The sequence below is a fragment of the Polypterus senegalus genome, chromosome 18 (assembly GCF_016835505.1).
Source record: "Polypterus senegalus isolate Bchr_013 chromosome 18, ASM1683550v1, whole genome shotgun sequence".
NCBI lineage: Eukaryota > Metazoa > Chordata > Cladistia > Polypteriformes > Polypteridae > Polypterus > Polypterus senegalus.
Window position 1 is genome coordinate 76,107,922 of NC_053171.1, and position 23,241 is coordinate 76,131,162.

Genomic DNA, 23,241 nt, shown 5'->3' on the forward strand with positions numbered 1-23,241 from the left:
CTTAGAGAACTGTATATAGTGTAGATACCAGAGAGGAAGGACAAGCATCCGAGCGGGGAAAAAGGGAACATTCAGGGCCGGCCAGGTAGTCATAATGGAATTAAGGAGCAGGCAGACGACCTCAGCAGGAGCTGCTCATTCCCCCACACGACAGGTGTCAGTGTTTCTAAAGTCTGGACCAGTTTAGGACACCTGCAGGGTAGCATGGGAGTTGGAGTCTAGAGATGCAGCCCTGTCAGTGTCTCTGGAGACCACCAAAGGGGAGGACTGCCCTACTTTATGTATGACACGGAAGTGCTTAACAGGGCTGGGACAGAAAACCAGAAGCGACTTTAAAAAAGAGCCCGCAGCCTCACTTAGATTGAGTCAGAATTGGAAGGCAGTGGGCAGCATTGAAAGAAGAATTGTGAATAGTGTATTTTTTCTGATGTTATTGGAAAGTTATTTGTCAAATAAAATCTTTTCTTTGAGTCTGGAGTTGTGTTCAGTGTTGCTGTGTCTGTGGTTTGGGGCTCAGTGGTGCCCACTAGTGGTTACGAAACATAACATATACGTTCCTTATGTACACTTATGCTTTGTTCTCTGGGGCTGTTACAGCCACAGGGTTAACATTCTTTCATACGTCTTTTAACTTTCATATGTTTTTAACTAATACCTTTACAGCCAGCTTTGTAGTCTCTCTGTCCAGTCCACACCGCGTTCTGCTTTGCTTCAGCCTCTGTGCCTATCTCTCTACACCTGAACCCTCACAAAGATGACGCCTTTGAGTTCTTTTAATCTGAAGAATAGAGCAGGAGTAAAACAGACAACGAGGAAGCTGCCCAGTTTGCTGTGTCTTTGAATAAAAACGTCAGTACTGAATGAAGCCCCAATACTGTTCCTCAAAATGCCAGATCTCTCCTGTCTGTCTGTTGTGTAACTCAGATCCCAAAAAACCCAGTGAGAGCTTCAAATTTACCCTTCCACTGTTTCTTCACCATTTTCAAGTTAGACATTTTTTTAAAACAAGCCTAACCAATTTTCCAGACCTCATACCCTTTTCTATTCCAGAGGCAATACTGGTCTTGAATACAGCATCTCAACAACATATAAAAAACACCACAAAGAATCTTCCCTTCAAGGATCCTGGGGTATGATGGGAAAAGAACCTTTTAATTAACACCTCAGTAAAGGAGTGGAAGTCATCCTTATATATTGTAGAATACACCCTAGCTCGATATGCGCCAAGCACTCAATAATTCAACCTCAAATCTTTCATCGATCACTCTTATCTTGTCTATAATTATGTATATCCAGGGCAAGATCTAACCTGCAAGTATCACCATCAGAATCACCAAGAGATATGTTTCAGAAATTCTCCAAATTACCTAATTTTGAACAAAAAACTTTTAATATTTATTAGATGGTGTCAAAATCACTCCGAACCCATTAACAGCAGTGTATGGTGGGCTCCCATGTGGGCTGAAAGTGGATAAGGGCAAATTAATGGTAATAGTCTATTCTACCACACTACTAGCACATAGACTTATGTTGCTTAACTGGAAGAATCTCAATGCAGTTTGTATAACTCAGAGGGTAACTGAAATTCTATGTATGTGAAATCTGAAAAAAATCTAATTCTCATTTAGAGGATCCTTTCACAACATTTTTAAAACATGCCAAGACTTATAATTTCCTTGGTGTTAACCCCAAGTGCATCTTGCGCTCTTGACCTGTATTGATACGCTTTAGAGCAGAGGTCCCCAACTCCAGTCCTGGAGGACCACCGGGACTGCAGGTTTTCATTCTAACCCTTTTCTTAATGAGTGACCCATTTTTGCTGCTAATTAACTTCTTTTGAATTCATTTTAATTGACTTGCTCTTGAAGACGTATACCCCTTAATTGTTTCTTTTTCCTTAATTAGCAGCAAAACAAAAATGAGATACAAAATGAACCAAAACAACTGATGTCCACCATACAATATCTGAAAATAAAGAAAGATGAAGGTTTTGAGAATGTTGATCTGCTCAGGTCCCCAAAACATTTTAACAGCTCTTAGAAAGTGAACATCAACAATTTCGGAAATGTCTGCTATTACACAACGAGAGTAGCAACAAGCCACGGAATTAACAAATGTGTTTAATTAACAACAAGAATTGGCACCTCATTAAGCAGCTGGTTGGATTGAAATTGGTTGGAGTTTAAGAACCCCGACTTAATTGCTCTTCTGTCAGCTCACTCACTTCACGTTTCATTTCTGTTTGGGTGCCATTTACGGAAACGATGCAGAAATTCAGGAACAAATCTTAAAGAAGCAATTCAATTAAAATAAATTCAAAAGAAGTTAATTAGCAGCACAAACAGGGCACTCATTAAAAAAAAAGGATTCGAACGAAAACCTCCAGGACTGGAGTTGGCGACCCCCGCTTTAGAGTATTTGGCCCAAATAATCAGTATTCTGATGCCATCTAGTGGATTAAAAAGCATCATGCTGTAAAAAATCATGAATATTTCAGTATGTTCTGCCATTTAGAACATCAGAACAATCTGGATGAGAACAGTCCATTTAGCTCAACAAAGCTTGCAATCCTAAACACTTAATTTTTCCAAAATGACATCACGTCTATCTAGAGTTACTTTATAGTAATTCTGTGGTAACTCATCAATATTCATGAGTGGGGCAGAGCCTCCTACAACAATACAACAGCAAACAAAAAGCTGTAAAGGAAGTATTAGAACAAACTGAAACTGAACCATTGCTCAAATTGGGTGATTGTGATGACGATGTGAATTGGTCATCAGATGTTGATACGGAAAGTAAAAGTGATGCATGACTTGGCACTCTGTGTTTGAACTGCCATGATATGCTGCTGTACTCAGGTGCATGAAGCTCTACTGTGAATAGTAGCTGCATAACAAAAAGGCAAAATAATTTTGATCAAGTGCAGGGACAAGCAAGACTTTAGCCTCCTAAGCACTTTTCGCAATGCAGCAACTGTCGATGTTCGTATCAGTGGAAAGGTGAAAGTCACTAAGCCTTGTGTTGTTGTAGCCTGTAATAACATAAGGGATGCGTTGATTGTGTGGGTCAGGCTCTGATATTCTAACATCTCATGCGCAAGCAGCAGGAAAAATATTATAAGAAAAGTGAGCAAAGAAACACACTTTTACTGTCCCAATTGCAACAATGGGCTCAAAACATCACACAAAGGACTAAAACTGCGTCCATACAGCACCTTTCCTACTGTATTTATGTTGACAATTTGGTGTTTGCATGTTTCTGTAAATGTGAATCCACTTTGTGCATAAGGAAATGTCTACTGTGGGGCGGGGCTAGGACTGGCTCCTCCCCTAGTTCATCCTTTTATCAGCTTTTTCCCCATGTCCTTCCCATCACAGGCTGTTGCATAGCAACACTTGTTATGCAGTAATCACATGATAGAGGAGAAATTAAAAGGAGAAGGTGGGTAGTGGCTATGCTGGAGAATTTGCTTTATTGCATTTGTAGACAGAATGTCCTAGAACTCTCATCGTTTATTGTATCCCACTTTCTGTTTTTTATAAATTTGTGGGCTTTTTTTGACCTTTGGGGATTATTTTTGAAGTTTTGTGACCTTTTAAATATCTTCATTACCTTCTGCTGACTTTAGGATTCTGTTTTTGAATATACACTTTAGGGCTTTCTCTCTGTTTTCTTATATTTGACTACCATTCTGATTCATTATTACTTACTGGATTTTAAATTTGTTTAATTGAATATTTATTTATTTATTTTACAATACGTTTTGTCATTCCGTGGTTCACGTGTCTCTGCAATATCCATCCATCCATTTCCTAACCCGCTGAATCCGAATACAGGGTCACGGGGGTCTGCTGGAGCCAATCCCAGCCAACACAGGGCACAAGGCAGGAACCAATCCTGGGCAGGGTGCCAACCCACCACAGTCTCTGCAATATCATTTCGGTTCAAGCAATCAGCTGCATTTTCCAGAGTGATGTGTTGTGCAGCGTTCCTCTGGCCCACTCACATGCCAGGAAACCACATGGCACGTGCCAGTTGGTGCACATCAGTCAACGGTTTGTTGGTGCAGGATTTAACTGTCCCAGTGGAAAAGCAGAATTTCGGACTTGGGCATTTTGGACTTTTGATTTTTTTTCTATATTTGTAATAAATTAATTTCTGCACTTAAAAGTGTATTAGTGCTCTTTTATTTTCGAAATTTAACCCAGGTATTCAAACCAATCATCGCCTACTTTGAAGGTGGAGATTAATTTAAAGTAGACAAATGACAAAAAGTGACGTTCTCATTCACTTCCCTGTAAGAGGCATATTTCCTTCCTTTTGAAATCATTTACATTGAAATTAAATCATTTTTTTTTTCTCTGTTTCTGAATGGAGCTTAAATTACTTTTGATATTTAAATTGTAGTCATTGCCATACTTTTGTTCAGGCACATTCAGGTATTTCTGAACATAATTTATTATTTAAATACCACCATACTGCGAAGGATATTCATGACATTGATTTTAGTTTAAATAATAAAATGATTAAATATCGTGTAGAGCTGTGTGCTCTTGACAAGCGTCCCCATTCAGCTTTCATGGTGTTGACATCACAGAATTGTATTGAGAAACAGAGAGGAACTTAACTTTTTGAAACACATTGCTTGTGACAGGATGAAGACAAAGTGGACGAGACTGAGCTCTTGCTGTAGCTTATGCTGACACACTACATTCACAGTGATTTCCTTCTCTTTTTGGAAAAGAATGCTCTTGTTTGTTAGACTGTGACCTTACCCTGGTAACTGACTAAAACTAATCCTAACAATGGCACAAGTCACCCTTTTATCCTCTAAGCCAATCATAATGTTTGATTATTCTAACAGATTTTACAAAAGCACCATGAAAGTTTCAAAGTAGTTTGGCCTGTTGAAGTGTGGCCTTCTGAATGGCCTGCCTCTGAGCTTCATGTGCACTGCTGCTGTCGGGGTGGACACGAACAATACCTTTACAAATGACACATCAGTAGAAGTTGTGTAAAAAAAGATGGCAAGAGTTGAGTACATTTTGATGGCATTCATTTGCACTTTATGACTGTATTACCTGAGCTGGTTCCCACTAAGCAGACAAAAATGAATGAGCCATCACAGATATCAACTGCCAAATTTCTAGATGCTGGAAGTATTAAATAGCAATTCTTAGTTCTTCTGTACTGCATGAATAATAATAAATTTGAATTTGAACAATGTAAGTAAATGTGGCGGTGTGTCCTGTCATGGCCTGGCACTGCAGGGTTTGTTTGTTTTTTTTTGTTTTGCTCCCAGTGATGCCAGTATAGGCCCCCATGACCCTAACATAGTTATACAGATTTTGTACTGGATAGATGGATGGTGTAATGCTACAAATATCAGTTAATATTAAAAATCTGGAGACTAAAAAGCCCTGTGCAACAGCAGTTTAGGTGATGGAGAGAAAAATGAGCACACACAGGACTTATCTGACAGCATAGCACACCATCTTGTGGATGGAAAAAGTATTGCAATGCAGGGTGAAGCTGACAAAAAACAAAAACACTCCTGGGATGGGTGATCCTTTAACTCCTACACACTTGCCCTAAGAACACAACGGGAGCTGACAAATTATGCAGCTAGTAGAACAACAACAACATTTATTTATATAGCACATTTTCATACAAAACGTAGCTCAAAGTGCTTTACATAATGAAGAAAAATAAAAGACAAAATAAGAAATTAAAATAAGACAACATTAGTTAACATAGAAAAGGAGTAAAGTCCGATGGCCAGGGTGGACAGAAAAAACAGAAAAAAAAATGGATGGAGAAAAAAAAAAAATCTGCAGGGGTTCCAGGGCACGGGACCACCCAGTCCATAAATGAAATAGTCCTATAGAGCGCATAGAGTGCAAAAATACGCTATACACTTATAATAAAATGCAACAGAATTTAAAGCCTGGAGAAAAGTGGCAGGTTGGAAGCCAAAGGAAAAACAAAAGGCAAAAAAGTTATGGCATAGCAACACATTTAGGCAAAGCTGAAAACAGAAGGAGCAGCGGCAGAGGGGCGGTTTGACGTATGTTTGTAGAGTATTAATCCAGGGGTAAAAATGGTAACACTAGGGTAATGGACATCTCTTGTCAGTGGATAAGCAGCCATCCAGTCTAACAGGAGGTACAATGTACATAATTATGGATGGCTGGCGCTGGTTTGCCTGGCCCATCAGTGGTGAGAGGGCACTGAAATGATCAGAGGGAGCCCAAGTAGGATTAGAGGTGTCAGCTCTTAAAATTGGAGGCTTCAGTGCAGGCTACATTATTATACAGGAGTTCAAGAAAAGGGTGTTGATGGCACCCCAAACTGAATTGGATAACGAGGGTGCAATGACAGGACAGCGCAGCTGCATCGTAGTGACAGGTGAGGTGACTTCACGTGACGTTCACTTTAGCAGTCTGAGGGTGTAACAATTAGAACACTCTTACTATCTGAACGTCCCCTTGTGTGCCGATGAGGCCTGAAGTGACGGCAGAGCAAAACTTCCCAAGCCAGGCACAGGAGCAGCTACGACATATTCAAGCGGCACCCAAATGCACGTTGCTCATGTTTTAATCTACAGTACTGGTGTCTCACATAACGTATGCCATAGATATGAGTCAGGAGGCACTCGGATTTATTTTAACCTTGCACCTCATGGCTTGCATACTCCACTTTTTTAGCCGTTTAGATCAAGTGCATCTTATCTCTGTGTTATTTTTATTTACGTTGTATTTTCTTATTGTAAAGACGTGTGTGCTCAGGTCACTAAAAGCGTGTTTATTTGTAGAGCAAAGTAACTGCATGCAGGATCAAATTGGCTGCTTTAAAAATATTTCAATATTTTGATGTGAAAAATGTAATATAGTTTAATTGCTTCAGGGGCTATACAATATGTAACAACATACCTCTTGTATACAAATTATAATATTGTGACAAAGAGACACACTCAGTTATCAAGAAAAACACATTATACTGGTAGCGTTGTGTGTACACGTAAGGCTGACAACCCCTTAGTCTCGATGCACCAGGCGGCATCGCTTAGTGGTGGCAGGCAAACTCAGCACCCCGGCTTCGATAGAGCACTCTCAGTACCAAAAGTTACCAAACACAATTAAACTCAATAAACTGTTTAAAGCTGAACTTCAAAAAAATTCTAATTAAAAGTCGAGTTTTAAATGCAGAGCATCTTGGGATGTCAAAGTCTTCCATCGCAACATTATCAACAAACAAAAAAACAGCATGAACAAATATTATTCAATTTTAGGTTGCCTGATTGTCCAAGTATAAATTGTTTTCTCTGTCACCGATATTGTAGCCTCCTTTAATTATAACCCCAGCAGCGATGATCAGCAGTGAAGCTCGAATCTAAGACACAAGTAGGCCTCCTGTACATCAAAAAAATCATTCTTTTTTATTTCCAGAAAAAGTATCTATTCTGCATGCTATTGCTATGAACAGTCTTATCCGCTAAGGTGATTGTTGAGGCTGTGCTGTAAATCACGCAAGTTAAAGCAAGCACACACTTGATTTGTCTCATAGCTCTCTCCATCTTGTGAATGGGAAAAGAAAAGAATCTGCAGCCATAAAAAGTATCAGCCCGACATCGGTCCACAACTTATCAATAACTCGGTACTGTATACCAAATTGGTCCTTGTTTCACTGTATCCATGTGTGAAGATTCCTGGGGTGACCCAGTAAACTGAAATTTACTTTTAATGTGATTTGAAAATGTTCAGTAGGTGGGGATGAGTTCCCTGATGAACAGCGGAGAACACAATTCATTACTTCAATACAGAAGCCCAGTGGATTTAGAAATTTCTCCTCAACTCGGACATCTGAAAGGCAGGGTATGTGCTGCGTCCTAATTCTGCTGGTATTTCAGACAACGCTCTCGGCTTGCTGCCAAAGGTACCAACCAGTAGGGTGCTTCAGTAGCCGGTACTACTTGTATATGTAATGGGCTAGAAATTGGTGTTTTAACAAAAAAGACATTTTCTGTGTGTTGCTCTTAGGCAAAAAAAAATGTAAATAGAAGATGTGAATATCCTGAATAATTCCGTGGCAGGTTATTGTTGATGGCCGTCTACAGGACGCAGATATTTATGTGTCTCGCAAAAGAATCACCAGCTTTGAAGATCAAACTGCTTTGATTGGCACCTCATCAACATGCAGCACTGTGATCACAAGACTGCCTGCTTCCTTAGAAAACGTTTGAAAATGAATGTGTTCCTTGGTGTCTAATCGGCATTACCGTGGTATACCATGTCACACGCGGGCACATGGGAGGCAATCAGTGAGCTTAAAGAGAATGATAAGCTGGAACAGGGATTGACAAGAAGCACTAATGCCTCTTCTTCTTCCTGTACAGATCCTCAAAAGAAAAGTCCTCCTGATACCGTCACTCCAGCCTCCTGTATTAACCTCACTTCCAGCCCCCAGAGATGACCTCACTTCTGTTTCCTACCCTAAAAGCACGTCCTTCCTGCCATCCCTTTATAAGAGCCCACCTACTGCACTTACTATTCAGTTCTGTTATGGACTCAGTCTGTAGAGATTACTCTTGGAGGTGTTCATTTGATTGCCTGAATCTTCACGTATACGGGTTGGCTTCACCAAACCTTTTTCTTTGTTTTGTTCCTTTCGTACAACCTATATGTACTTTACTACAGTACTATTGTTTAACCAATGAAAATGTGTACACACTATTGTTAAGCAAAGGAAATTGTTATGTACCAACTGATCATCATGTTGACCTAGGCAGAGACTGTATACCTCTGGGCAAATCTAAATAAAGGTCAGAGATTCCTAACTGCTGCCTGCTTCTTTTCTGCTTTTGGCACCTTACCGCTGTGCCCACATCCTGTAGCAACAGTGGCTTGTACCTGACCCTGGTTCCCCTAGGCCTGTGGCTGGTAACATACTGTATATTTAACAGATTTTGAGAGCGGGGGCTACAGTCTGTGCGACTTCCAGATACTGTATGAAGGACAGCTTCTTGAGACAGCCTGAAAGCCAAGACAAAGCCCTCTTAAATACTATGCAGATTGGAGTTGCCATCTGTGAGGCAAAAGTGAGCACTCTAAATGGATTCAAAATGCGTAAAAGCAGTAGAATCAAAGCAAGTGAAAAAATGGAGAGGACAACGCAGACACAAAGCAAAGCGTTTTGATAACAAAAGTTCCAGTGATCCTCACTGCTATGAGTGTGGCTTGGTTAGCTTTATCCTAAAGGACTCGTCTTGCTGTGCTAAAAGTGCAAAATGGCAGATGTTGTGAGAAAAAAAAATCAAAATTATGTCAGCATTAATAAACTCTGGGCAGATTCTTAAAAAAACCTTCCTTGTATAGAAAACTTGATTTTTTCCAAACTTTAGGTAAAATAAGACATTCAGCTATTGAGGGTGGGTAAGTATTCAAATAAGTAAGGCAAGATGAAAAGCATAAAAGGAGGTTTTTTTGTCAGACTAGGGGGCTTCACCCCCTGCTCACTTCGCTCTCCAACAACCGTTTTTGTATTTCCAGATACACACTTTAAGATTTTTTTTTTCTTTGAATTTATTTCAGAACTTCTGTAAAAACGATATTTGGAATCTTTCAAGTCCCAACGTTCTGAATCTTTTAAATGAACTCCGTGAGACTTGTGTTTAACGACTTTGTACCATAATTCAGGACAGGTTTCTCTGTTTGGAATTTCAGCACAGACAAAACGATCTTCATCATCAGCAGTTAATACTTTTTTTTTGCAAAGTAACCAATAAATGCATGTGAGGTAAACCACGTTTTTGAAATTCTCTTGACTTAAACTTCAAATAACTTTAAATATTTACATTATATTCGATCTCTATTCACCTTTTAGTTATTTCTCCGAGTAATAATTTCTCTTTTTTTGGGCTAATGCGATGTTTACTGTCATTTTTTTGTGCTTTCGTATTCTGTATCTTGCTCTGCATGTGTTTCACGCCTACATTTTTTTTTTTAATTCTTTTGAATTCCAGTTTTCAATATCTCTAAACTGCTCTGCATGTGATCTATTCTTAACAACAATGTTTGTATTTACGTGATTTAGTTAGCTGAAGGTCGAGTTACGATGACCCATTGCATACTGTACCTTTACATTTCTTTTGTTTAGTGAAACTTTAGTTTTCACATGGTTTATCCTGTTATTTAAATGAGCCATTTTTTTTTAAAGTTTTTTTTATCTATAAGAACGTCAGTTAAAATGAATGGATCGTTTATTTAGTCTTATAAATGCTCATCGAGCATAGTGGACCTCAGTTTAATGGGAATACTCCAAATTGGTAACAGAGTAAATATTTTATTCTCATTTCATGATTTTTACTCCGTAAAATAATTAATTTTTCTTTTACATATTTATAGATTTTTGCAATTTTGACTCCAATAAATGATCATTTTTCTTTTGTACATTTACAGATTTTATTAATATTCGGGCCGCAACTGGGGGCTGGGCACCAAAGGCGCCAGGGGTGCTTGACCCACCTAGTTAGTAAATAATGGACTAAACAACCAGAAATCCTGGAAAAGTAGAATGAAAATTGGGATGAAAATATTGTTAAAAAAACACTACATTATCCCCTTGTAACTGAATAGTACATTTTAATAAAAAATGTACCAATCTTAGTTTTGTCATTTTTACATTGACCCCAAAACATAGAAAACGGGAAATAACATCTCACTTAATGAGGCTAGGAGTCCAAATAAAGAAAGAAGTTGGTTGGGTCTCCATTTGGGGAACAGCAGGTCTAGAGAGCAGATCAGCTGAATGGAAAAACCGGGCAGCATTGCGAGGCGGTCAAGGTGGTCTGCCTGCTTGTTTGAATTTGACTGTGACGTCCTGTTTAAATGAAAGGAAATGATCTCTGATTTAAGATTGCTCTTGGGGGTTTATAAGAAAGAGCGTAACCAAGAAAGTAAGAGCCGTTTTCTTTGTTTCAAAGTCTTAAATGGACTGACATTATGAGTCTAGAATACTGCAATGTCCAGACCTGACTACACAGGTTGAATTATACAAAATCTGCTCACTTAGTCCCGAATAGAAACCATTCAGGTAACACGTGCAGGCTGACAAACAAGGAGCCAAAGGAACCACGTGCAGTCGAGACAGGAGTAAGACAGTATGTGGGAGAAGCAATGCAAGTGAATGGAAGGCGTGACACAAAACCAGGAGCTGTGCCAGCACTGAGAAATGTGGGGACAAGCAAGAACAGAAGGAATCTGGCAAGGATTCAGGAAGGTCAAGATCCAAATAAACAGTCTGGCAAGGGGGGTTTTACCCACTGAGAGTGTCTCTGTGGGGTCACTAAGGTAAGTGTGCTGCATTTAAGATTCGACCACAGCGTTTCTCAGTGTGACTCGCGGTGCGACCCTGAGTGAGTCATTCATCACAGTTGAGAGCTCAAGGTGTTTAAAAGGGCAGCACACAATACTATTGGACGTCTGTAATTACAAAGCACTCTGGGACAGAGGTCAGTGCAGAACAACCAGAAATAAAACCGTGAACAAATGAAGCACTGCCTACAGTATCTACACTTACTTATATGTTTAAGGCCTACAGGCATGCGGCTCCTTTTGTATTTTAGCAACCACAACATACTTGATATTTTATGAATCTATAAGGGAAATTTAAACCCTCACACCCTCGTATATGAGGAGCACCAAATCTACCATTCCCAGACCCACTTAATCCAAGTCAGGGTGTCACGGGCCCAGAGTCTATCCCAGCCAGAAGACCTCCAGACAAGCTGACGGTACATTGCATCATTGGTAAATGTTCTATTAGTAATAAAAAGAAGAGAACAGATTCCTTGTGAGGTACTTTAAATTGCCCTCAACTTATTAATCAATGTCACGCTTATGCAAATGATGAGAACATTAGGAATACAACAGAAGAATATCTGCGCCTAAAATACATCTGCAAGTGTGCCACTGTTGACTCCTGGCCGTGAAAACAAGGAAACAATCCTCACTTTGGCGTGCCTTTGTAAGTCAGGAAGACGACGTCACGAAGAAGACTCTGCCAAGTCTTATTTTCTTCAAGTCAACAGATGCTTATACTGACTTCCTGTAATCTGATGCAGTCTGAAAGTGAAACTGAACGCAAGTGAGCAGCCATAAAGAAGAAGCTTCTGTGAGCGGAAATATTCTAAGGAAAATGTTGATATTAACAGCATCGTCTAACAGCATATTCAATATCTACGTTCAGAGGTACTGGGAAATTAAAATGTGATCAGTGAATAACATGGAAACCACGGATGTAAAGGCAAACAGAGGTAAGTCCCTCTGGGATTATATTACGCATTTTCTAACTGCAAACAAGCTGTCTGTTTGTGCAGCACAGTGCTGCGTGATGCTGAAATCAAATCATAAAATTAATAGCTTAAATTTATAGCAATGGACACATGGGTTTTAAGTATTCCTATCAAGGCCAAGAATTTGCACTTATTGGATCATCTTAACTGTTTTGAATCCAGCAGCACCACTGCATAAATCATTTATTATAATGCTAAAAATGTTCAATATTGACCTGAACTGAAAGCTCGGAGTTGAAGCAGTTTGTCTTAAACTCCTTCTGATCGGCTAACTGAACAGGAAACACAGTTGTTCTTTCCTTGCCTTACTGCTATCTCATTAGGTTCCGTTTTGCTGAAGGATAATTCTAACGTTTATTAATAGAGACAGACATTCTGAACAGAAGTTAGTTTTGTCATTAATCTTTTACAGTATAAATGTAAATGTATAAATGTACAAATGCAAACATATTTGCAGAGCCTTTAATTACTAACTAAACTAAATAGGGTGAATATTGATTGCGCCACAAAATGACAGAAGAGTGCAGTAGAGGCAGAATGTAATCTTCTGAACCAAATTTGAGAGGTGAATTAAGTGATCTCCGCGACATGCAGTAGGTGACAGTGACGTGGAGTTATTTCATATTTTTCAGAGCACTTTAAACTGTTTTTGTGTCAAAACAATGGTGACCAAACTTGATTTAGTATATTTAAAGTAACTTTGCACACGGGGGCCACTGTGGTTTCAGGGCAGCTTTGTTGGTGGTGTTACAGTAGATGAAGTAGCAATAAAATTAGTTAAACAAAATAAACAGAAGTGTAACAAATAGGGGATAACATAAATATCTCTAATGCATATATACACATGTGAGTTAAAAATACTAAGTGTGACTTCCCAATGGAGGCCTACAGCATGTAAAGTATGACTTACTCTATGAAAAGTAAAATACTCGTGTTCTGGTGAAATAATTCATTACAAACACATAAGACACAAAACGCTTACAGTACAGCATATGATGCTGGGTCCTACAACGGCTTAAGGGAAATTACGCTGTCAAGTGGTCTCCACATTATGAAGCAGACATTAGTGCTCTGATGACTGAGGCAACTGCAAAGAAGAGCTACCAGAAAACTGTGATATATGAGCAACGGGAGACTGACGTTTAGATATACCTGAGCATAATAAAAACTTGTAAGCATCTTGCAAGCATAAAGCACCCTAAATCAGAAAAAGTTGGGACGGAATGGAAAGTGCAAATTAAAAAAAAAAATGCAGTGATTCTTAAATTTACTTTGACTTTTATTTCACTTTACGAATCCAAGAGATGTCAATGTTTTGTCTTGTCAACTTTATTTCATAATATACATCCATTCGTGCATTTCAGGTCTGCAACAAATTCCATTAAAAAAAAGGAATGATGAACCACTCACCACTTAGTAATGTTGCTATTCTTTCTTACAACACTTTAAAATACATTTTGGCACTAAGGATACCAAGTTATGAAGCATTTCAAGTGTTATTTTGCCCAACTCTTCCTGCACACGTCTTAAGGTGGGCAACAGTATTGGGTTGATGTCGCATTTTTGTTTCAAAATTTTCCACACATTCTCTACTGGTGACAGGTAAGAACTGCAGGTAGGCCAGTCCAGTACCCGCTCCCTTTTCTTTCACAGTCATGCCTTTGTAACGTGTGTAGAATGTGGTTTTGCATTGTCTTGTGGAAAAATGAATGGACATCCCTGGAAAAGATGAAGGCAGCAAATGTTGCTCTAAAATATTAATGTACTTTTCTGCATTAATGCGGCCATCATAGAAGTATGAATTACCTTTGCCAAGGGCACTAACTCAGTTCTGTACCATGGCAGACCCTGGCTTTTGGACTTGTTGTTGATAACAGCATGGATGGTTCTTTTTGTCTTTGGTCCAGAGAACATGGGGTGTATTTCAGCCAAAAAAGACCTGGAATACTGATTCGCCTGACCATAATACACGTTTCCATTGTGTGATGCCTCTGAGCCCGGAGGTTTAGTTTTAAGCGAGGTTCTCTCTTCTCAGCAGTTTCGTTTTGCCAACATGCTCACCTCCGTTGTCTTTCAGCGGCTAAACGAGCTTCTCTCTCCTTGGAGGTTTCGTTTTGCCGATGTGCTTGCCTCACTTGCATGTTAGTGGCTAAGCAAGTTTGTATTTCATTGACGGTTTCACTTTGGCAACGGAGTCGCTTTCTTTCAGCTTCATACTGTAGCCTCACACTTCCGAGCCAGACAGACAGACATAAACATTTCCACGCGTAGACGTTAATTTATAAGATAAATATCTGATCACAAAAAAAAATCAAAAATAGTGGACTATCAAAACATTAATTTCAAAAAGTTGACAGTATTTGTGACAGGATGTTGGACTGGCCAGGTAGTGTAAGGGATAGAAGACGTTGAAACTAGCAGATGAGAGAAACATGTCTGTTCTTATGAGGAGGACGCTTGGTAGTGTTAATGACAGCTTTTCAGCACCAGAAATATGGAGGAGACCGCAAACTATGAGTAGGCAACTGTTCTATGAAGTGCCAAGAAAGTAGCTACTCAGGGGGCACTAGATTAATAGGAAGGCTGTGGGGATGGGCCAAATGCTCTCCTAAACCAATGTTTCGTAGCAGAAGGCCCTCACATGGCACATGAGGGATCCCGCTTTTTGGTCTGAAGTACAAATGGCATTTGTGCCACCATGCATACCGAGCCTTTTTTTACTGTGCAGGAGGGTCTGGGGAGTTTCTAGGGGAGTACCCGAGGTTGTTTTGGGGATTCTTCCAGAAGCAGTCTCAACATGGGGTAAAAAAGTCGCCCCATAGTAAGCCAATTGTACTAAACATGGAGTTGTGAGGAGATTTAGGACTGCGATTTAAATGCCAGGGTGGTACTACAGCCAGAGGAAAGAACGTTGGAGTGCAATGGAGGAGCCCCTTTGCATATGATGTATCAACCTTCAGCGCTAACCATGAAAAAATTTACTCGAGAGTAAAATTATTACTTGGAAATAGCTAATTTTGTATATTGGTGATTTTTTGTACAAAAATAATTAATGATAACATTTTTGATAGGGATTTTTCAAATTGACATTAGCATTTGACTATTTAGCAAATGCATTAGCATTTGACATCAACTACTGACCCCATGTCACCAGAATCAGCCACTGCAGCATTGATATCCATGTAGTGATGAACATGTGATCACTCCAGATCTCATCTGTATGAACTGAAATTACCTGTAACAAACACAAGATTATATTAAATTAATATATATTAAAAATTCATCAGATCAAGAAAGAAATTGGCCACAGTTGTGAAAAAAGCTTTCCTCTATTTTCATAGAAGTCATTTACGGAGAATGCAGAACAATTTGCACATAGATATGCACAAATATCTCGGTCCATGTAGTGAGCCCTCAAAAATACAATTCATTTGTTTTTCTGCTTTTCTGCTACCATTACCTCATATAATACATCACAACATCTGACTCTCAGTATGCATAGCTTTATTATTTCATCCAATCATCTACTGCCCCCAGTATTTGCGACTCTCCCATTTAGCGGAATGTTGCTTTGCTAATAGGGGTGATCTGCTGATTCTTTTATTAATGTTGCCACTGCTTCATTGGAGAGGTCTTTGGGCTTTCCCACTAGTGATCCTCACTTTCTAGAGGGGTGTTTTTCACTCATTAACCGCATTCTAACCTTGAAAAATCAAGCTGCTGATTCCTCTAAGATGAGGCAGACCTCAACTTGCTCAGGCTTTAAGCCTTGTTTAGTTAACCCTTTAGTTACCTTCAGTCCTTTATGTTATGTTTCAATAATTTGTTCTTACAACTTAATTTAAGTATATACTGTAATCATTTGTAAAAGATTATATTTTAACTAAACATTCCATACCACATGATTTCTTTTGTTCTCTAAAACTCACAGAAACAGTTTTCAATTTTTTTTTTTTGAGGTCAAGGAAAATGTTTAAAAAATAAAAAACAAAAGTCAAATCATGACAGTCTACAAGGTGAGGTGGCTTACTCACTTGTCTGCTATCCCAAATACAGGACTACAACCACAAAACACTATCTCCTCGTCTCTCGCACTTGTGCAGCCACACTACTTCAAAGGGTCCAAATACTTCTGTGTATATGATACTTCAGTTTTCTTTTTAATAAATTTGTAAAACATTTTAACTCCTGCTTTCACTCTGTCATTCTTGGGTATTAAGTGTTGCTTAATGAGGAAACATTTTTTTTAATCATTTTACCTCAAGACCAAGGCTGCAACATTGCATAATGTGTAACAAGAAAGGGGTCTGAATACTTTCTGAATCCACTCCATATAGTCCTCATAGAACTGCTCCATATGTTTTATTTAATAAGATAATGTTTCTGGTCAGTTTATGTGGGAGCTACCAGAAGGAAGTCATCAGACAGCCGGATCAGCTCAGTACACGAGCATAACAAACATCCTGACCTAAACTGATCTCAGAGTAATTGAGGGCCCAAACCAACAATTTTTTTCAGATTCGTGATTAGGGTGGTTTAACAGTGAGCAAAACTTTCAGCCTCTTTCTAGGATTTCAAGATTTTGCCCTTGGCATTGGTTGGGGAGGACTTAAACCATCTGTTCTATCATACAGTGAAACTATTTGATTAATAATGTTTTTTCTATAGTTTATTATTAAAGAAATGAATGAAGTCATTGATATTAATAAAGAACTGGTTTCTAATTAGCTTTTAATTTTTTAATAGAACTTTAGGATTGTTAATCTTTTCATTTCTTACTTTTGAGTAGTAAACAAAGCAGAAAACACTGCTGAATGCAGTCTGTGTAAGTGTAGTTACAGTTTATGAAATGTAGAATAGCATATCTTTACACAAGTTATGATTTGACATATCCCAAATGTTCCCTAAACTATAAATTTCCATTTTTAGCACTTACAATATTTTCTTCATGATTTTACAGACCTAGAGTTCCGGGCAAAGAACACGAAATACAGGTGCTGTTTGCTTGATTTTTGAACCTCTACTCATGAAGATGACTTTCCCAAGCTGGAGCTGCCTTGTGTTGTTGATTTTGGACAATGTTGATGTCTTCAGTGCAGGTGTGTGGCCAGTCTGAACAGTACTGGTGTGAGGTTTGGGCTAAGGAACCACTGGTTTTGATTTGTAGTAGCTGTTAGCTTTTTTAATTTAAATTTGCATAGATTCTGAACGTCACATTGAATGCCTGTAATAATGTGCCCTATTTATAAATATTCTCACTTTATTTTTTGACAACCTTTATTTAAGAACTGATTTCATATTTTTATATTTTATTTTAGAAAAGTTTGTTGTACAGAGCCCAACTAAACTTGTTGTGGCTTACATTGATGAAGATGTGGTTCTTCCTGCTTTCCTTTCTCCGTCTATAAATGCCAAGGGACTTGAAGTGCGCTGGTACAAAGACGATTATTCATCACCAGTGCACTTATACAAGCATCAGAAAACTGAAAATGTGAATCAGTTGCATTCATTCAAAGGAAGGACTGAACTATTTCTTGAGGAGCTGAAGATGGGCAACGTGTCACTAACACTTCGAGGACTACGGCTTACGGATAATGGCACATACAAGTGCTTGGTGGCCTCGCCTGAACTGACAGATGATACTCAGATTGATGTCACCATTTTAGGTCTGTCCACATAAAGCCTTTTTTCCTTATAACTTTATCATGAATTTCTGGCTATGTGCCACATTGGCATCACAAATTACTCTCTAAATGTACTTTGTTCCTGTCCCATTAAATAATCTCTGTTTGACAAAATGAGCAAATGATTATTACCTAGCAAACATCTTCATTTGCTTTTTGTAATCTTTTATTGAATGTATGAAAGGTTTGTAGCATTCTATACAATCAAGTCAAACTTAAAAAAAACGCATTTCAATTAAACCCCCACCCATGAGAAAGAGTAGAAGGCCAACAGCTAGAGTAAAACTATTGAGAGTAGTAAAGAGGGAAAGGAGTCCTTCTCTCCAATATAAAATACTAGCCAACCCGCGGCGTACCATACGCCGCATAATCAGGCCGTTTTTTTATTGAATTTTAAGCACAGGGAGAAAATTAACATTTGAAACACCGGTAATGTAATAAATCAGCAAGAAAAGCAACATTGTAACAATGCACGGAACGAACCAACACACAATCGTCCGTGACTGAAAACCGGCGGATCGTCCTCGCGCCTTCTGATGCCAGACGGAGGGATGGGGGTTCACGGCACGGAGAGTGGAACGGGAGGAGAGAAGGACGTCCATTCAGCTCCGTCCGTCATGCTAGTCTGCTGATTTCTCATTCAGTATGTACTGCCCGGTCACGTGCCCACCTCCAACTTGTCACTTGTGTCGTCGTCTTTACACAGTCCAGATGCACATGTGACTGACGTGGACTTTTCATTGCTCTGTGCGGTTTTGGCCGCTTTTCTATATGTAATCCACCAAGACACCTGACCACGGTAGTAGCGAGGTGGGAGGGGGGTGCGTAGAAAGTGCAGGAGCATCTAAGAAGACGCACGTTTGTCGCGACGCAACCAGTGGGAGCGTCAGGACCGATCCGGGGTAGACGGCCGCCTTTGTGCGAATGTGGTTTCGCCGCCCTACGTACCTATTTTCTATTATGATATGACGGATATTACTATTACATGTACTACTTCAAACAGGATTATGACGGTGTTAGGGTTAGAGTCGGGATGTATAAATAAAATTTAATTTCAAACGATTAATTTCAAATCAAACCAGCCTAGATTAGAAAGCCGGTTTATTTAATCGTTCTAAGCGACAGGCAGCTCTGCACACAGTGACAGTCAATTCAGAGATCGCCGCAGCTCCGCTGTCTTTTGCCGCTTCTCTTGACTCGCAATCCCGTTGAGGAACGTCGCGTCTCACATGAAATCTATCGCGCGACGCAACTATGAAATATGCAAGTTGAACGTTGACTAAGGGACTACACACATTTAGAGAGCGTGCGTAAACACATGGTAAGCAATGGAACCGTTCAGACAGAGCGTGCGATGAGCGGCGACCATCAAAGGCTTTTGCACCGCTCGCGAGCAAATCGCTATGTATGTGGAGTCCCTAATAGGCATCAACGCATCGACTACAATACACGCCACTTTGTCAAACTTTGCTCACTGCAAACGCCGCCGCTGCTATAGTCGTCGGCCGCTCAGACTTTAAAATTCAAAGGCGGACAGCCGCCGGTCGCAGCGTCGCCGGCTGCTGCACGTCTCCCCAACGCCCAACGGAGTTTGGCGCCACGTCGCGGGCACGTTTTGCCCGTCGCCAGGATCGGCCCTGGGGAGCGTATGAGTTGCACTTAGTGGGAATTCCACGGTTTGACAGCCCAATGGGGCTCAACGGCTTACCCACGCCGGGTAGACACACGGTCAATGTCATGCATAATTATTTATTGAATGCTAAACACTTCTGGAAAGACACCGTTGTCTAAAAAGGGAGGGTTTGAGGATACAACAGAAAGTGAATGAAAAGATGGAACTGTAGACTTTTCATTGCTCTGTGCGGTTTCGGCTGCCTTTCTATATATAATCCACCAAGACACCTGACCACGGTAGTAGCGAGGTGGGAGGGGTGTGAACAAAGTGCAGGAGCATCTAAGAAGACGCATGTTTGTCGCGGATGCGAATTGCTGTATGTAGCGTGTAAAACAGTTTGCCATGGAGCACGTGGTGGAGCGTCGTAACCGAAAACTCAGTTTTAAAGACTGCTCACTTCATTGTGTTTTAACCTCAGTTGTAAAGGATTGTTTTAAGGATCCCATGGGATACCCCTCGCAAACCGTTTGACACGCTGCACCATAGAGTCCGGACGTGTTCATGTAATCAGCGTATTGTTGAGCAGACTGTATAACAATGCATCTGTGACTAAGAACAATGGACACCACGTCACCGAAGTTATCCCAATGTTGGCAAACAAAGCTAAGAGCCATGTCACGAAGTTTGAGAGCAACAGTTTCGTCAATGACATTTCTTCAAAAAAAACCCGACTGACAGAAAAAACAATTACCTGAAGCAGGAATTTCCATAACATTGAAAGAATTGTTGTTTCCATGAAATACATTTGAAGCGGCAGCCATGGAGGGCAAAAGAATAGTCAACGTGGCTCACAGCTGAGTTTGGACCGGAGCACAGACCAAAGCGAGTGAGTATGTGTTTGATGAGCTGTTTGATTTGGCGGGCAGTGGTCTGAGGTGCGTTCCTGAGCACGTGGGAGGAGGGGTAGAACTTCTGGGCGGGGCTTCGTTGTTCCTTTCGCATGGTTTTTCATGGTGTCGAAACCAAAAAGAATAATGAAAAGTCAACGTGGCTTAGACGTGCATGTGGACTCCTAGCAAAGACGAAAGAGGCTAACTGGGTGGTCGGTGAGTTTTGCGTCCGGCACATGGGCAGGCAGTGTGAATGCCTAGAGAGCGAGGGGACGCGGGCCGGTGAAAAAGGAGTGTTGGTGGGTAGGAAAACGTGTTCTTGCAGGAGCATCTAAGAAGACGCATGTTTGTCGCGGATGCGAATCTGTATGTAGTGTGTAAAACAGTTTGCCATGGTGCAAGCGGTCATGCGTTGTAACCGAAAAATCGTTTTTTAAAGACTGCTTACTTCATTGTGTTTTAACCTCAGTTGTAAAGGATTGTTTTAAAGATCCCATGAGATACCCCTCACCTGCTGCATATGGCGATTCACCTCCGCGAGAAACTCGCCTCTATGAACAGTCAGCGTAGCTCGGAGGTGCATGACATTAACCTGCCCTGCACCGCATGTGGCCTCCTCGACAGACGAATATAAATGACGCCACTTTTTCTGTGTCCTCGCGTCCGACTTGGTGGGCGTGGCCCTGCGAGTTGTCGCCGTATCCAATGGAGTTGGTGAGCGTGGCTCCTTCCTTCGTGCGCCATAGGTGTCTCACTTGTCGGCGGCTTAGTGAATCCACGCCCCTTCCGGCGTGCTTTTCATGGTTGTCTTGCCTTAGTGAATTATATATATAGATTATTTTAAAATGTTATTTCCAGGTTTTTAAAAAATTTTGAACAGATCCACTAAGTGAGAATTTGCTTTTTTCCAGTTTCAAACAGTAAATAACATCAGTTACCCACTGACTTAGAATAGGAGAGTTAGGATTCTTCCAGTTGAGCAGGATAAGCCTACGTGCCAATAGTGTAGTAAAGGCAATCACAGTTTATTTGTCCTTCTCCACTTTAAGCCCATCTGTGAGCCCACCAAACACAGCTGTTAGTGGATTAGGAGGGATTGTGACACCCAGGCTGTCTGAAAGGCATTTAAAGATTTTGGTCCAGAATGATGTTAATTTGGTGCAGGCCCAGAACATGTGACCCAGTGAGGCTGGAGCTCGATTGCAACATTCACAGTTTGTGTCTTGCCAGCGAGACAGATGTGCTCAATAAAAGATTTTCTGTTGAATAATTGAATGCTTTGCTCATATGGAGCTCGATTGAATTGTGTGCACAGCTGCCTTCTACACCTTTTCTTAAATGTTGAGCAAGAGAATGTACTCTGGGATCTTTAAAAGGAAGGGACTTTAAAATATTTTTTATCTATTATAGAAATGCTACCTTCAAGACTGATACATATTTCTTCTGGAATATAAAAAGGTGGGAAGTGAGGAAAACTGGGCAGATTTCATTTAGCAAAGTTTCTAATTTGGAGTTTGTGTTGATGGGAAGCTAAATTTGAGTTGTAATTATTCATAGGATGCAAAAATAAGCCTTTCCTTCTTATAGCTTTATTATGAACTTCTGGCTATGTGTCACCTGGGTGTCACAAATTACTCTCTGAATATACTTTGTTCCCATTCGATTAAATAATGTCTATTTGACAAAATGAACAAATAATTATTAACTAGCAAACATCTTCACTTGCTACAAACAAATTGTGGAATTTTGCTGTGGGTTACACAAACTGTCACCCATCTTCTGCAGCATCTAAAACAGCACTGTGCCAGAATGAATATTTGTGTTTAACACATGCAATTTCACCTGGGAAATAATAAGACATTTCTGTGTCATATTATGGTGGCAAAGAGGAGAAAGTAGTCTGCTTACTGGATTTCTGCATATTTACTGCTAACTAGACTCCCATTACACTTTACCATGACCAGAATGGCCAGTCCAATACACTCACCCTTTTGGTCAATGATAAGTCTCCCACGTCTTCATTCAACAACAACATTTATTTATATAGCACATTTTCATACAAAAAAAAAATGTAGCTTAAAGTGCTTTACAAAATGAAGAATAGAAAAATAGGAGACACAATGAAAAATAAACATAAGTCAACATTAATTAACATAGAATAAGTAAGGTCCGATGGCCAGGGTGGACAGAAAAAACAGACAAAAACTTCAGAAGGCTGGAGAAAAAAAAAAAAAATCTGTAGGGATTGCAGACCAAGAGACCACCCAGTCCCCTCTGGCTCAGGCTCCCTTTCTTCCACCTTATGGTCAATGCATCTGTGTAGACAGCAGAGACCGTGCCATGAGTGGGGGGGTTTAGTGTAGCAGTGAACGAGGCTGGACAGTGGTTAGTTGAGATGACTGTATGCATGTGAATTAGCTCGACTTCTCTGTTTTAGATGATTGCTCTTTGACTTTGAAAATTGTCATCTTGTGTGTAGCATATCACACCATGGTAATAAACCTAATTACCTTGAAATTTATTACAAAACACAGTAAGAGTTACTGACAGGTTTCCAAGGAATTTAAGAGAATGTTTGACATTCTTTTTAGCTAATGCAATTCTGGGGATGGCCAGAATCAAGCTTGACATCACAATTCCAGATATACACAAAGGATATCTGTAACTAAGTCAAATAAACTCTGATTTCCAAAATAT

General features: G+C 40.0%; 1 protein-coding gene across 2 annotated transcripts in view; it reads left to right on the forward strand.

The window, feature by feature from the left end:
• Positions 1 to 12,125: 12,125 nt before the first annotated feature.
• LOC120518384 (erythroid membrane-associated protein-like) overlaps positions 12,126 to 23,241 on the forward strand; it is a 39,326-nt gene continuing 28,210 nt past the window's right edge. For both annotated transcript variants that reach the window (XM_039741169.1, XM_039741168.1), the window contains exons 1-3: positions 12,126 to 12,316; positions 17,316 to 17,454; positions 17,674 to 18,021. In XM_039741169.1, coding sequence (XP_039597103.1) covers positions 17,382 to 17,454; positions 17,674 to 18,021 — 421 coding nt within the window. In that variant the 5' untranslated portion in view covers positions 12,126 to 12,316; positions 17,316 to 17,381. The remainder of the gene's footprint in view (positions 12,317 to 17,315; positions 17,455 to 17,673; positions 18,022 to 23,241) is intronic.